General features: G+C 43.3%; 1 protein-coding gene across 3 annotated transcripts in view; it reads right to left on the bottom strand.

The window, feature by feature from the left end:
- fcsk (fucose kinase) overlaps positions 1 to 16,004 on the bottom strand; it is an 86,732-nt gene that overhangs the window by 36,533 nt on the left and 34,195 nt on the right. For 2 of the 3 annotated variants that reach the window (XM_084334347.1, XM_084334349.1), the window contains exons 6-11: positions 12,667 to 12,764; positions 11,862 to 11,942; positions 9,843 to 9,962; positions 4,508 to 4,679; positions 492 to 598; positions 81 to 182 (exon numbers count right to left, since the gene is read on the bottom strand). In XM_084334347.1, the coding sequence (XP_084190473.1) occupies positions 81 to 182; positions 492 to 598; positions 4,508 to 4,679; positions 9,843 to 9,962; positions 11,862 to 11,942; positions 12,667 to 12,764 (680 nt within the window). The remainder of the gene's footprint in view (positions 1 to 80; positions 183 to 491; positions 599 to 4,507; positions 4,680 to 9,842; positions 9,963 to 11,861; positions 11,943 to 12,666; positions 12,765 to 16,004) is intronic. The other variant, XM_084334348.1, reaches the window with a different exon arrangement.

A 16,004-nucleotide genomic window follows, 5' to 3' on the forward strand; every position in this document is an offset into this window, starting at 1 on the left:
CCTAAGCCTGATGATGCCACTACTACATAAATGCAGTCCATTTACCATCCTATACGTAATCATGCAGTGTTTGGCCACACCTGCAGGTGGCAGTGTTGTATGACAGCTCCAGTCGCTAGCGTAACGTGTCCCTCCAGCATACTGTTGATCACCCTGCCTCCATCACTAACACACTGATCCATCTGAGGACACAGAACAACATTATCATCAGGCATTTCATTCAATGAGACATTTTCAGATGTCCCCCCATTGACATTTGTAGATTTAAAATAATAAATAAAATGTAATGGACCCTAGCATCATGAAGTTATTCAGCACGCAAGACAAAAAGCTTGAATATAAGTAAAATAAATAAATACAATCTGAGTTACAAGGTTTTCATGTGACAAAATAATATTGTTCAGTGATGATAGCTGTACAACCTTCATACAATTTATGATCATGCTGAGAAGCCTTCACATCTACATGACGTCTACATGTTCTAATAGCACCACCTGGATGTGAGAGAGTGATGCTCGGTCTGTCCCCTCTGTCAGACGGCCTACATACTCTTTTCCAGAAAGAGTCAGGTAATCATAGCAGCCCCCAGGAACATACACTGCAAGGAGAACGAAGGTTATCCTATAACCCTAGTTATATGAATATGGCGAGTGCTCTGCTCTATTGGAACTGTCCCTTTAATCATATGCTATCATGAAAACTTTCAACCACATGCATGCACCTACACCTGCCTGGCCACGCCCACATCCGCTCACATATAAGCGGGGCCATGGCCATACTACCAGCTCCTTCCCCAGTTGTTCACCGTCGAAACGGAAGACACATGGGGTCCTCAGTGAGTCAGAGCAGAGCACTCGCCATATTCATATAACTAGGGTTATAGGATAACCTTAGTTATATTTCATATGGCTTTACGCTCTGCTCTATTGGAACACAAGAGCGGAGCAGAGTGGAGAGCCCAACAGATGTACCCGCTGAGGTCCCCTACAACCATCAGAATCCGGGGAGGGTCCGGGCCCCCCCGCCCCCCCTAGTGAGGGACGGGAGGGAGACCGGACCCGACTGTGCGAAGAGGGAACAGTACCTCAAACACACAGGGTGAGCAGACCGTGGGACTTACCTTTGTTTAGAAGGGCCCGCGACTACTCGGTCCCGCATCCCGCACGCCACCAGGGAACGGACGTGAAGCAAAAACCCCACGTCACAGCCCCCAACATCGCGGGGGTCGGGGTCAAAAAGCCCAGACCCCGTGGCGCGGAGGAGGCCCCAGCCCCAGGCCACATCCCGGGGGCCAGGACCCCCCAAAAAAGGGGCCTGGCGAGGTCAACGAGGCCGCGGCATCAAGACCCCACCAGACGGTCACTGGTGACACCACCCCCCACATCGCCAGCGTATCGGACAGGGCCTACAATAGGTGAAGGCCCTTCTCCACCTGGCACCCCGCTCCGAAGCTCTCCAAGGAGGCTTTCCCCCCACAATGTCGTGGGGCCAGCTGGCGCACCGGGGAGACAACCCTCCAAGGAGGTTGATCCCTCAATCCAGGCCGACAGGTCTTAACAAGAGCAGAACTCGACCTGCGCCCGGAGCACTGCGGACTAGACAGGCACGCCTAAGGGGCTAACTGTAAGAACAGTATCCCGGCGGAAAGGGTGTTCGGTATGCCGTGCACCATGTCACAATCTCATGGGGTCACGAACCTCGCAGAGTCGGGGTTAGCCAACTCCGCCAGCGAACAGATTCCACCACGAACCCGGCCCCGCCAATTTATTAATCCCGCGGGGTCGAGGTTCAGGGGGTAATGTGTCTTACCTGTACGCCCAGGTCGCAGGACGACTGGCAGCAACAATGGTGGTCTCCCCGTTGACAAGGCCTCTTGCTGGCGGGGCCAGTAGTGGCGACGGCTGGAGTCCTGCTCCGGCGTTTCACCCATATCCTGCGGCCGGCCGTGGTGCACGTGACGACATCTTCTGCCAGAGATGACGCAGAATCAGAGTGTCCAGGGCCCGCTATCTCCCCGCGGCTATCGCTAACGGCTAGCTACAAGCTAACGGCTAGCTACAGGCTAACGGCTAGCTACAGGCTAACGGCTAGCTACTGAAGCTGCGTAAGGTGGAGTGCAGGCCTGGTCACTCCAGATAGCCAACTGCCTAGCCCAAAGAAAGGGCAGACAACGCTCGCCTCCCTCACAGGACGGCATTACCAGAGATACAGTGGTGTCGGCAGCGGAGCCCCGTTTGTACGGGCCGCTGCCGCCCTAAGCTCGGGGACAAAAAACACGCAACTCCCTTGCATACTTTCCTCCGTCTCGCTTGCATCCGTCGCGGCGGGAGGCTCAACTCACTTTCTCTTTCTGTCCAGTGTGGATGGCAGTAGGGCATCCTGTCTCGGAGGTGGGACTTGAACCCAGACTCGGAGTACGGGGCTCCCAGGAAAACAAAGCACACTCTGCCCGAGGGGAGAGCGCTCCGTCTTCGTGGGGCGTCAAACAAGAACTCCCCAAGAACTAATTGTCCATCGGACGCTACAGGCTAACGGCTAGCTACAAGCTAACGGCTAGCTACAGGCCAACGGCTAGCTATAGGCCAACGGTTAGCTACTGGCTAATGGTTAGCTACAGGCTAACGGCTAGCTACTGTAGCTGCATCAGACGCGTTGGAGAGGTAACGGAGGAATCCTCGCCTGGAGCCGGCTGTTCTGCGGGGCCTGAGCAGCCGACCCCGCACAACTGACACATCCGTTTAGACCGTCCGCCCCCGCCACTCACCGCTAATTGACGCGAGCGAGCAGAGGCGGAGAGCCCGCGCCGCAAGACAGAGACCAGAGAGACCGTCGGACCAGCGACCTGCCTCCCGCGGCAATAGTATCCAGCTGCACAGCCGGAGAGCAACGCTGGCGGGGGAACTGCCCAGCGACGCACACTCCCCTCTGGGCGCCGCTGAGGCTCACCTGCCTGCTACAAACGTGGAGCAGGAAAGCCCCACTACGCCCAGAGGAAGCCCGAATGTGAAGCGCCGGTGGAGGTCAGAATAATCCTCTAGACTCTCCGGTGGTGATGACATTATTCTTTCTTTCTCCCGTAAATTAGTGAGAGAGGAAAAAACAAAAGACAATGCCAACACAGCTCCTATAACTAACTAACTAACTACTTCAGCACTGATTTGAAGAGGTGCCCTGCACGTACTTCCAGGTGGTGAAAGTAGGGAAGGAGCTGGTAGTATGGCCATGGCCCCGCTTATATGTGAGCGGATGTGGGCGTGGCCAGGCAGGTGTAGGTGCATGCATGTGGTTGAACGTTTTCATGATAGCATATGATTAAAGGGACAGTTCCAATAGAGCAGAGCGTAAAGCCATATGAAATATAACATACGTATGAGGGTCTTGTAAAGAAACATGTCATTAGAACAGAGGATGTTCCGAGATAGAACCAGGGGAGTGTATGTATGTATATATAAATATATATATATATATATATATATACATATACACACATACACATACAGTGTATATGTAGATACACATACAATATATATTAGGGGTGGAACGGTTCACACCAGTTCACAGTGTTGGAGTCACGGATTTTGGTTCAGTTCAGTGGGGAGAGAAAATCCCATTGCCAATTCAAATAGTATTTGGTAGAAAAATGCATTTTATGCATTATCTGAAAGCATAAGGGACACATACTTATCTATTATCAATTGTTTGTTCATTATAGGTAACTCATAAGGGGGCGTGTCTGAATAATAATATTTGTTTCTCTCATTCTGGTGTAATTAGTTGTGGGCAGTCTGGTAACTTCGCTCTGGAGGTCCATCCCTCTGTGTAGGAAATATTAACGTTGTGGCTCGACATTATGCACTGAAATAACAAACGACACGCGACTGCATTATACAGTAGTACGCTTTAAATATACTTCGCATACACCTCAAGTAGCGCAATTCTCACACTCACTCGCCGCTCAATCCATCTCTACAAAACTAAATCTGTAATGCACCCAAACAGCAGACTCCAAACTATGCTGGAGAATGTTATGTGATATGTGACTGACACAGCTGAACAAACTAAAAGGTCCCGCTCAGTTTTGGATTTCAATGCAGCGGGCATGAACTACTAATGTTAACTGAACTTAGTATTCCTTATCCCTAGTGCTGTATGACAGGAAATGGAAATAGTCCAAAGCCAGTGTATGTATTATGTATTAGACTACAGCAAAGGGTTGTTCAGTACCCAATGTCTCTAGGTAACCGGAACTGGTGGTCTGAGCAGTTTATATATATATAGTCCAAAATAGGTTAAAGAAATAAAAGATGGTTTATTCAGCCAGCAGGGTACATCCCAGAAGAGAAAAAAGGTCTTTAAAATGATTATATTATATATGTTCTGATGCGATTATAAAGTGCTTACAATGTGATTATGATGCCTTATAATGTCTTACGACCATCAACCCAAGTGTTACCGAAATGACAGCTCACTGATATCGAAACAGAAGAGTTAAGGACAGATATCATACCCATACTGAGTGGTGTTCCTCGCAGTATCCTCCACAACTCAGTCCGTGCGCTTCTCACCATCACCCCCTGTGGGCCGACAGGAGAACTGCAGCCTGGCCTCTCACCATTTATAAACTCAGACTCACTCATGTCTGAGCAGAGGCACTTCAACACATCAAGGAAGAGAGAGATCTGCAGAGAGACAGACCAACAGTGTTTAAAATAACTTCAGTCAAAACCCCATTAATACATAAAGAATAGAACCAAGTTACAGGAATCAACACTGACTTTTGTAATATGGTCATCAAGCCCTCATTTATCAATAATGCGTAGAAAGTGTTCTATTTTTGTTCCTAAGCATGGAATTTAGAATGTCTCTATGCACAGAAAAATCGGGATTTATCAAACGTGCGTACACAGGTCCTACGCACACCTGCAAATACTCCGTGTTGATAAATGCCACTTGTTCTACGCTCCTCGCTCGTGCACGATTTTAAGTATTTGCATACTGAACCGCCCGTAATTAACCATATACGGTAATGAAACACCCCCATGGAATGTGGAAAAATGGACTAAGCCGAGCGAACGCGTGTTATGGGAGAAATACGCAACAGGCTGACAGACATGTACACGGTGATGTCGGATATGATATCTATTAACTTCCTAAAGACCATTGCTGCCTGGGCACCGCAAAACACTAATAAAGACCATTAACCACTGTTTTCCGTTGGTGTCATTAATAACCATGCTGGAATATGAATGCCTTTTTTCGTTTCGTTCTTTTAAAGTTTGATTAATACCCAGGGATTAAAGTTTGGGATCCATTTTTTGGGATCCAAATTTGATTCCAAATCGTGACGGATTTTCCGTCAATTGAACCTGCATGGTTTAATATGATTTGTAGAGGTACAATCTATTTTGATGTCGGTATTAGGTAGCCTATATAAATTATATATAATAGCATAGCCTACATTATGCAACAGTAACTTTCGCATATATAACACATGGCACAGCCCTGCGAAGCCTGCATACAGTAAACTAACTTGATCATTAATCTAGCTGTTGTATCTTTACGCTTATGCAAACATTAAATAATATGTATAGGCTATAGGCCGTCGTTTTGCCTTAATAGCCTATTCTCAAATGGCATTTAATGGCTATCCGCTGTGGGCCATCTCCTTGCTGACGGACCAGTATACCTTATATCAGGGGTAGGCAACCCTAGGCACGCAGGGGCATTTTAGGCACAGGGGGCAGCAGCAAAAAAAAGAAAAAAAAATTGAAATATTATAGTGAAATATTTTGCACTGTTGTCGGATTTATCTTGTTGAAATCCTCCCACAGGTTCTTTTTACTACCACATATTTAATTGAGACCCTTTATTTGTTTATTATTTCAATTTAGCTGGAAATACATACATTGCAGAGCCTTATAACAAAAACATTATTACGGTCACCATTGTGACCAGTGGGATTAATCAACAAATGTATTATTTATTTTTCTATTTCATTGAACATTGCACATGTTAAAAGCAATTTTTTTACTCAAAATGTGAGTATTACCAAGTCAACTTGTGTTCTTAAAACAATGACAATAAACATAGTTTTATTAGGTTGAAATAATGTGGTTGTGTACTTATTTTTCTGTTAACTTATTATGGATTGAAAACTGAAAACCTTAATGCACAGTAACTGAACTCAATATTTTAAAGTTCTGGTAACTTATTATTATTTTTTTTTTACAGTGTAGTCTTGCGATCAATCAAAACTTATTTACATGACCATACCTCACATTCACCCTCCATTCACATCCTGGTGTTCTCCTGGTGTTCTCCATTAGGCCTGTAGGTGGAGCTATGACAGCACACGTACAGTACACACACCGATGGTGTGTGATGTGTCCAAAAATGAATGGGCAAATGTGAGTGAAATGGTCGCATTGTATGCAGCTGTTTGTCTGCATTGCATCCCCCCCCCCCCCCCCCCCCCCAACTCAGATTTAGGGTTGATACAACCATCATAATAATATTGTTAATAATAACAATAATGATGTAATAATGTAAAAATTATCATTCAAAATACCTGATTATGAGAAAAAAAAATTACGATGCATGGAATATTGTTGAGGCACACTAGTTACAACTATATTTCAAACAGGCACTCTATGTCAAAAAGGTTGCTGACCCCTGCCTTATATCATATCATATTCCTATATGTCTCCAAGGAATCGTGGAGCTCTGGGGAAGAAAGGTTGGGAACCCCTGCTATATAGCCTATCCTTTATAATGTTATAGGCTATTTTATTTACAGTAGCCTATTTATGATTTGTTTCCATAGCCGGTCTCAGTTATGCTGTGGCTGAGACGGGTCGGGATTAATGAAGCTGCTAGGACTAGACTGCTTCTCGGCTACGAATTAAAGCCACGATTGAAAATAATGTACTTCCTTTCTTGACAATAGCATATACTATAACAATAATACGAGAGCATACAAGAACAATGAATCTCACTGCCATGTATAGCCTGCCTATACGCCATGTGTAGCCTGCCTATGTGATCAATAAAAACGCGAACTTGAATTCCATCACGTCTATGCGGGAGTGCACAAATAGACTGTGTTAGTCTCAGTGAAGTTTCAACGGTCATCTATTCTAACCAACAAATTGAAGTAGAAAGCATTTCGTTGTGACCAATCTTATTTGGAAACACGACACACAAAATAATAGTATTTCACTTTTTATTTTAAACAATATTTAAATCGTGTTTGGAGGTGGGTGGTCTGCGTCTGCCCCCCCTGTGCCAAACAAGCAGGCCAACTGCGCTCTAAAGGGCTCTTGTTCGCGCGTGAGCCCGTTATAATTGCACTCCTGTTGGGTCGTTCGTTGGGTTGGTCAGAGTCATTAACTATGGCTTCAGTGGATAACCCCAACCACCTGCATTTAAGCGATATTTTAATTACAGATACCCCAGTAATAACATTACAATTTAATTCAATACAATGCGTGCCTTCCTCCCGGTCACCAGCAACGACATGTATCAGCCAAATGCACATCGCAACATTGACTGAGTGGAATCCCTTTCTATTCACATAATTTGTGATGGAGCTTTGACAGCTACATGGGTGGTACAGTAACAGTCTATTGCTCGATCCATTTCCAATATATCACGATGGACCGTGCCGGTGGCAAAATACCAGAGGGTGGAGAGGACTTGAATGTGCATGGGGATGGCATGTGCGTTTTGTTCCACACTTAATTTGGGTCCCAATTTGCGGTACAAATCAAGAAGAATGTGTCTCGGGTAGCGGACTCTATAATATTATGTTCTCTCTGCAAATAGACTGTCCTATCTCTGAAAACAATTCCCCGCGGAGCGCAGTCAGTGCACCCCTCCGATAACGCTATATATAAACCATGCTGCATTCATTCGGAAAGAAAGACCTATTCCAAATGCTATTTATAGGGTTTGACAATAATTACACTACTGTTGCTATTTTACAATTAACTATAATGAATTACGGGTCATACCGAACACGTCAGTCAAACTAATGCACAAAAGCTTATTTCCGCTTTGCAGTCTTCAGATTCTACCGCTGGGCGCCAGGTACGCACGGTCTGAGCTGTGCGTAGAGATATACGCACAAAGTCAAGCACACATTCAAATTGATAAGTCCCACACTTTGCTTAGAAATGATCGTATGCACGGGTTATGCACATATCTGTGCGTACGCACCATTGATAAATGAGGGCCTGCAGACCTGGAGAGCTGGCCTACAATACCGAATGTACTTATCTGACTGACTCCCCATTGTTGAAACATGCATGCACAAGTGTCATAACCTAGCATTAGGTGCTATGAATATGGTTTTAATCCTACAGACAGGCCTGGGTCAAATGGTCATGGTTTGCCGAGCGTTCAATGGAGAAAGTCGCTTAGCTTTGTAGCTCCCACTTTTTCACCAACTGTTGAAGATAAGTCGGGAGTGAATTTCTTTATCGAACGAAAGATGACAACACCACGAGAATCGAATGGAAAGGACCACCGTTTTGATTATCCTAAGAGAGCTCTAGTAGGTTGGTGGACGCTCAGTTGGGACGGTGCTATATTAGATATTGCCGGAGATGTTGGTCGTATATAATATGTTATTTTTTAAGATTGTAAATGGATGAGGATGTGGGCTCGGTTAATCAACCAGATCCCACTCATTGGTTGTTTGTTCGGATGGACATATCACAGTGGTTCCCAAAGTGTGGGGCGCGGAGGTACTGCAAAAAAATTAATAATATTATTAATTTAGCCTACCAAAACTGATAAACGCCAATGTCAACAAAAATTAACTGACTGTCATGGGTTATTCTTTATACAGAGCACATTCAGAAGCCTAAATACCGGTACTAGGTGGGAACCAGGTTAGGTGGGGCCCGAAAATATTTCCAATTACCAAAGAGGGGCCTGATTGAAAAGGTTTGGGAACCACTGAGGTAGGTATGGAGGATTTAACATTTTCTCCTTTCTTCATTCTTATTTTCTTTTTGTTGTTGTACAGTTTAGATTTTTATTGTTCTGGGGTTTATTTTTGGGGTTCAAGCCACAACATTATACCTATGAATTGATGAACTGTACTCTTTAGCCTTGTAATATTAAAATATGCCTGACCATAAAGAGGTTTAAATATTCCACATACGTCTATTGAGTCTATCCACGGTGTCTGAGGCAGGCATGCAGCATTGTCAAGGACACCTCATCCATGGTCTGTTTGGCCTCCTCTGCCTCCAGGAGACGCTACAGGAACCTCTGCTCCACCTCAAGCAGATTCAGACACCCCCCTCCCCCAATACCATATAAACTCTGAACTCTGACTGATAGATACTATATCTGTACATATCCCTAACCTACGCTGCTGGCCAGTATGACTACTACCATACTGTCTTTATCACTGTACATATTAATGTTACAACTCTGTACATACATCTGATTAGCACTACACCCAGTAGTACTAATTTATATATTTTATACTCAGTTTAATCACCTGTATACAGGAATCACACTTTCTTTGTGGTGACATACGTATTTCTTATTTCTGTTTAGAATGTATCTTTGTACAAATTGCTAATTGTAACATGGATGGTTGTATCCATCTGTCTCTGCTTGTATTTTCAGTTTCACAGTGTGCTTCTCCAGTAAAGGTGCACAAGAAAAGTCAGACCTTGTCTTTATTGGGTGAAAACATATAGTTAGCTATCTGTCTAGCTCTGCAAGGGCAGTAAAGTCATGTGTTGTGAGCCCTGCTACCTGAAGTGGCGAGGCCCCCGAGTCCATTCAAGGGCAGTACAGTCATGTGTTGTGAGCCCTGCTACCTGAAGTGGCGGAGCCCCAGAGTCCATTCCCAGGTATGTGCAGCCGTCCAGAGGAGGAGTGACGTGTGTCTGAAGGAGTCGCTCTGACACAGACCTGGAGAAGAACACTGGCCCTGATACCTGTGGATAATGAATAATACAAACTAAATATCACTCAGCCACTACATCCCGACAGGGCTGTCATGCAGATCCATGTGCAAACAGAACCTATTCTTAATGTAATGGTTTCAAAGGGTTTTAACGCCATTACATTAAGAATAGGTACCGTAAATGGCTGTTTTTTTATATAGCGCTTTTATCCAAAGCGCTTTACAATTTGTTACTCACATTTTACCCATTCACTCACACATTCACACACCGACGGTGGAAGCAACCATGCAAGGTGCCAACCTGTTCATCGGGAGTTATTAGGGGTTAAGTGTCTTGCTCACACATCGACACGCTGCCTGGGAGGAGCGGGAATCGAACCGGGAACCTGCGGATTGCCAGAGGACTGCTCTACCTCCAGAGCCACTGTCGTCCCACAATAGGTTTCAAAGGGTTCATGCCATTACATTAAGAATGTTTTATAGGGTTAACACCATTACATTAAGAATAGGTTTCAAAGGGTTCATGCCATTACATTAAGAATAGGTTTTATAGGGTGAACACCATTACATTAACCCTTTAAAACCTATTCTTAATGTAATGGTGTTAACCATATAAAACCTATTCTTAATGTAATGGTGTTAACCCTTTAAAACCAGCTGCATTATGTGTGTGATAAACTATGTGCATCTGCTTGGTTTAGAGACGACGGGTAGCGCCTTGGTAGAGTGAACAGGCAGGGCATGACGCTGTAAGTAAGCTGTGGAAATAGCAGTATTTTGTTGTTTATGTAACAGAATTAGAAATAACCTCTATTATGAATTTCTACAAAACGATGCTTGTTTTACATAATGTATAGTTTTAGAGTACCCTAGTGGGTTAATAGCGCAACTGCATAAATAGGGTTTCTCTTTGTGCCTCAACAAAGTAAAATATGATCAAGCTGGAGGTGGTGCAGAACAGTCATCAATATTTCAATGTTTAATTGTGACATTAATGGTTTCAGCAGTTTTAGCAGCAATCAGTAACATGCATAATTTGCTTAGATTTGTTGTACACTTGATCTCAAGAAGGTGCTGAATGAGCTCAGTGGCAATTTTACATGTCTGGTCACCGTCAAAGATACATTTCTTTCTTTATAATAATAATAATTTATATTCTCCTTTGGTTCATTACAATTTACTCATAGTAACAGACACAATATTTCTGACACTGGGAATACATTTCCTGAGTTCCATAGATGTCCCTTGATAACATGGACATGCAAATGGACCTTGTAGAAGTGGAGCAATCTTCCATTTACTTGGGTATGTACTTTTAGGTGAATTTTCAGAAAATATGGCTAGGGCTTAAGAGGTTAATGTTTGTCGGCATATTTTCACACCGCCAACAAAGTACTGGGTCCATGTCTGTTGTCTCGGAATGGATTTGGTGTGAGCGGTCATCTCTGCCCGTCTCAGTCTCCGACACTTGAAACCGTAAGTACTTAGCCACTCCCCTCCGACAAAACTGTAGTGTTTTCACATAGCGTGGGAAATAATACAGCCACACTATCTAACAATAATTAACACATTTACAAGTTGTATTACGTTTTGCAAATAAGGAAACAGATAGAGAACATTTCAAAGCACTCAAAATTGCAAATATCTCCATTTCGACCTATTTCTGAATTGTGCAGCATTTTGGGATTTTCTGAAGAATCCTTAACAACCTGACCTACACGGTTTTGAGTCACATAATGTTTTTGTTATTGTAATTGTAATATATCAATGTGTCACAAAATTAGTGACGTGATAATGTGCCGATCAATAATAAATATATGTATATTTTTTTTAAACCACTAGTATGTGTATATATACAGTATGTATATGTATGCCATGGGCACTGATGCATTCTAGGTGAAAGGCGTGGTTAATAAAATGTGTCATTTACCAGTGGAACTTTCCCATCAGGCTGAGCAGCTTGAAGAATCTTCTCCCTTGTTCCTCTGTAGATGATGTCCCTGACTCTCCCCTGTAGACCACAAACAAAGTATCAAGGATGTAGTGGTTAAATGAAAGGTAAACTATGAACCATCCAGCCTATGATTGTAATAAAGAGACCAACCAATGCTATGATAAAATATTAATGTCATTTTAATGTACAGTAGCTTACATTAGATGGATACTACTAACTACATGATGAATTAGCCATGTCATAACTTTTAAGGGTACTGTAGGTAAACTCTTCAAAACTTCACAAATAAAAAGATGGGGATGTTTGGAGAGCACTGAGAAAGGATTCTACCCATCAACGTCATCAATGGTAAGTAAGAAATATGGCTACCGTTACAGGTGGGTTTGCTGTCTACAACGTCCCCATCTTGGAATCATTGTTCCAAGTCAAGCTTCTTCCTCTCAGCTGTCATCTCTCTGAACTCTGTACCAACCCCATTGTGTATTTATACCTGTAGCACTGAACATACATCAGATTAGCATTATTACTCAGTAGTACTCATTATGTATATTCCAGTTTAATCACTTCTACATTGTATATTGTTATTGCACTTTACTGTTACCTTTGCACACTGATTAAATGCCAACTTCTTTTCGTTGCACTGTACTTGTGCTGTATGATGACAGCCATTTTAATCTAATCTAATCTCCAATATTAAATTGTCAAATAATGTCATAGACATTATCATGCAATCAGCACAATATCATTACAGGTGTGTCTGTATTATACTGGTTTAACTGACCTGCTCATCAGTGAGGTAAACTCCATGGTTGGTTGCATAGGAAACATCACCAGGCAGTGCCACTACCCGGACTCCAGAGAAGCTCTCCCATGACATCACTAACAGAGAGAACCAGACAAGACATTAAGACAAGACCCTAACCCATTACATCACTAACAGAGAGAAGCAGACAATACATTAAGACAATACCCTAATGGGGTGGCTAGGTGGTGTAGTGGGCAAGGCGCTCGCCACCAATGCAGGAGACGCTGGGTTCGAGCCCAGCTCTCCGCATTGCTATCAGCTTGGCTGGTCGTTCATACTAACACAATTGGCAATGTTAGGGGTGGGAAAGCTGATGGGTGGGGATCGGACGTTGTGGACAGCGACTCCTACAGGTTGGTTGGTGCGCCTGCACAGCGAGGGTAGGATCTGGAGGGAGGTAGTGTGACCTTCCACACGTTACACTCTCCCGGTGAGGATCTGCGCTGCCAGGCTGGCTGCCGGCTGGCTGCACATGTGTCGGCGGAAAGCATGTGACAGTCTCCGGCCTCCCGGACCAACAGTAGGGGGGAGTGCGCAACAACCAGGAATGGGGTTGGGAATTGGCATAACGACTAACAGTGGGATGGGAGAAAAATAGGCAAAAGGAGGGGGGAAAAAGATAATAAAAAAATTAAATAAAATATTGCTCCAAAGTTAAGAACAATGTTGACAGGACAAAATGGACATGTTAAAGCAGTACCAACGTCTCACCTCAAGATATTTGAATAAAAATGGGCTCAATGGAACCACAAGGGTCTCCTTTACAGCGTTATTTAATTAAAACTTGAGCCGTGGGGAGATACGCCTTTATTGGCATCATGTTGACTGACTGGGCACCTACTGTCTAACGAATCATATGCTTTTTAGATTCAAATTGTATGGCAGATTATTTATTTTTGACTAAGTCCAAGATGTGCGTCTCTCCTGTTCCAGTACATGTTTTTTCTCTTTTCCCGACAGCTTATATGCTTCCGTTTCTTCCTGACAATAACGAAGGTTATGAATTATAACCCTAGTTATATTAACACTTTGGGTGCCAATCACGTGTTAATACGTTTCTGGGCCCCAACCGTTGAGTGCCAAACACGTGTTAATACGTTTCTGGGTATTTTTTCCTTTTTTTTTTTCGATATTTTTATTCATTATCCATCCAGGGAGCCTGTTGTTACCATAGGAATGAGTCTGAGGTAGCCAAAGTGCAATACCGGCCGCATCCAGCTAGACGGCGGTATCAAACCTTGTATCTTGGCCTGTGCGTCGATCTAATGTCTCCGGGTCGTTTTTTTTTCTGGTCGGATTGAGAAGAATCAAATGCTCCCGATGCATGATGTGTGGTGGATTATGTTGGCGACACAATGGACATCAATACTTGGAATTGCGATCAGATAATTGGAATATTCTTTTTGGGGTACATCCTAGTCAAGGTAAGGGCTATATGATATCAATCTTGCATTGATCCAAGCATGTCTTCACCTCGATCCGAACGTGTGTGTGTAACGTTAGTCCACAACGTATGCCGTTGGTGGCGATCAAAGCATCAAAAAACGACCCCCCCCCCCCCATTCATGCATTCATGATGAAACATAATACCTATGATATAGATTTGATTTGAGAATAATAGCGGGTCCAGGCAAGAAACGGCAACGGTTATAGTATAATACATGCATAAGGCTATTCCTCAGCATTTCACGAATGACCCCAGACTAGGGATGCTCGATATTGGCTTTTTTACCGATACCGATATAGTCCAACTCTTCATTTCCGATACCGATATCAACCGATACCGATATATGCAGGGTTCCCCCCCCCCCAAAAAACGGAATAATTTCAGGTAATTAACATTACTGTTACGATGGAGGTAGGTAGAATACAGTTTTGCAGAAAGCGAAAGGTATGGAGGAGGCAGAGACGAGGATTGAAGCTTGGAGAGGGAGTTTACTGTAGAATCCAGTGCAATACAAAGAACATACAGAAACTACTTAACAACCTACTCAACAAAACAACAAACACTAACACTTACTATAGGATGACAGCACAATACGCCGTGGACAGGAAACGGGGAAGGAGACAGGAGGAATGTCGCCACAAGGAAGGGAGGACAGACAGACACCTAAATACCCCAACTAATTAACAATTAGAAACACCTGGCCAACACAGAAACACAACAACCTAGACACCAGTCAATGACAAACACAAAAGCAACTCATAACAACCCAAACAGTACACCAAATCACACAAGGGAAGGGAACGTCAACAACAGTACACACCATGACACCACATTAATCACACTATTAATCATAGTTAATACGTTCGTCAACATGTTTACTGTGCTGGCCTGCACCGTCTGCGGACGACCACTAGAGGGTAGGAGACCAATGTTGGGTGGAGGGCATTGCCCAATGTTACCATCCTGCCCAGTCCAGCCAAATCAGAATGTGTTCTTGCTTGCCTGGGTAAATAAAGGTTAAATAAAAATAATAATAATAATAATAAAAAATAAAGATTTTTTTCTTTTAAAACAGATACAGATCATTTCCAATATCACATTTTAATGCCAATATCGGCCGATAATATCGGTAGGCCAATAATATCGGACATCCCTACCCCAGACCCATCTAAAAACATACTTATATTCACCACGGTATAACGTGTGAATGTATGCATGGTAAATTATCTCTTTTTTGCATCTTGACCGGAAGAAAGTCACTGTCAAATTACCATAGTATTGTATCCATAGCTATAATATAGAATATAGTTATAGCTCTACAAACAAGGTGACAGACTCCTATCTTAAAGCGTGGCAGTGAATATATGGGGCCCGAAAAAGGCGTGGCACCCAATGTGTTAATACTGGTTATGAATTATAACCCTAGTTATATTAATACAGGTTATGAATTATAAACCTAGTTATATTAATACTGGTTATGAATTATAAGCCATCTCCTCTTGACATGTTAGTTTGGTTCATGGCAGGTTTTCTACTTGCTATCAGAAATACGAGTTGTTTATTCCTCTACTTTGATCTTTTTAAGGGCCAACAGGGTGAATACTGATCAGGGCTTCGCACTAGCTTCACCCATTTGTCCAATAGGTAAAGCCAATAGGAGATATAATGAAGGTTATGTATTATAATTTATAACCCTAGTTATATTAATACTGGCAAAGTGTCTTGCCTGTTTTCCCTATAGTTTTTTCCTGTGTAAAAGTAGCTTTGGGAGGGAGATTAAGAGGTCCTGGTCAGTGAGTGCATTGAGTATAATTCTTTCAATGGGTGCCTATTGGTGCCAGAGCAGTCCAATATACAAAGCAAGACA

This window comes from Notolepis coatsorum (assembly GCF_963971535.1).
Source record: "Notolepis coatsorum genome assembly, chromosome: 18".
In the NCBI taxonomy this organism is placed as follows: Eukaryota; Metazoa; Chordata; class Actinopteri; order Aulopiformes; family Paralepididae; genus Notolepis; species Notolepis coatsorum.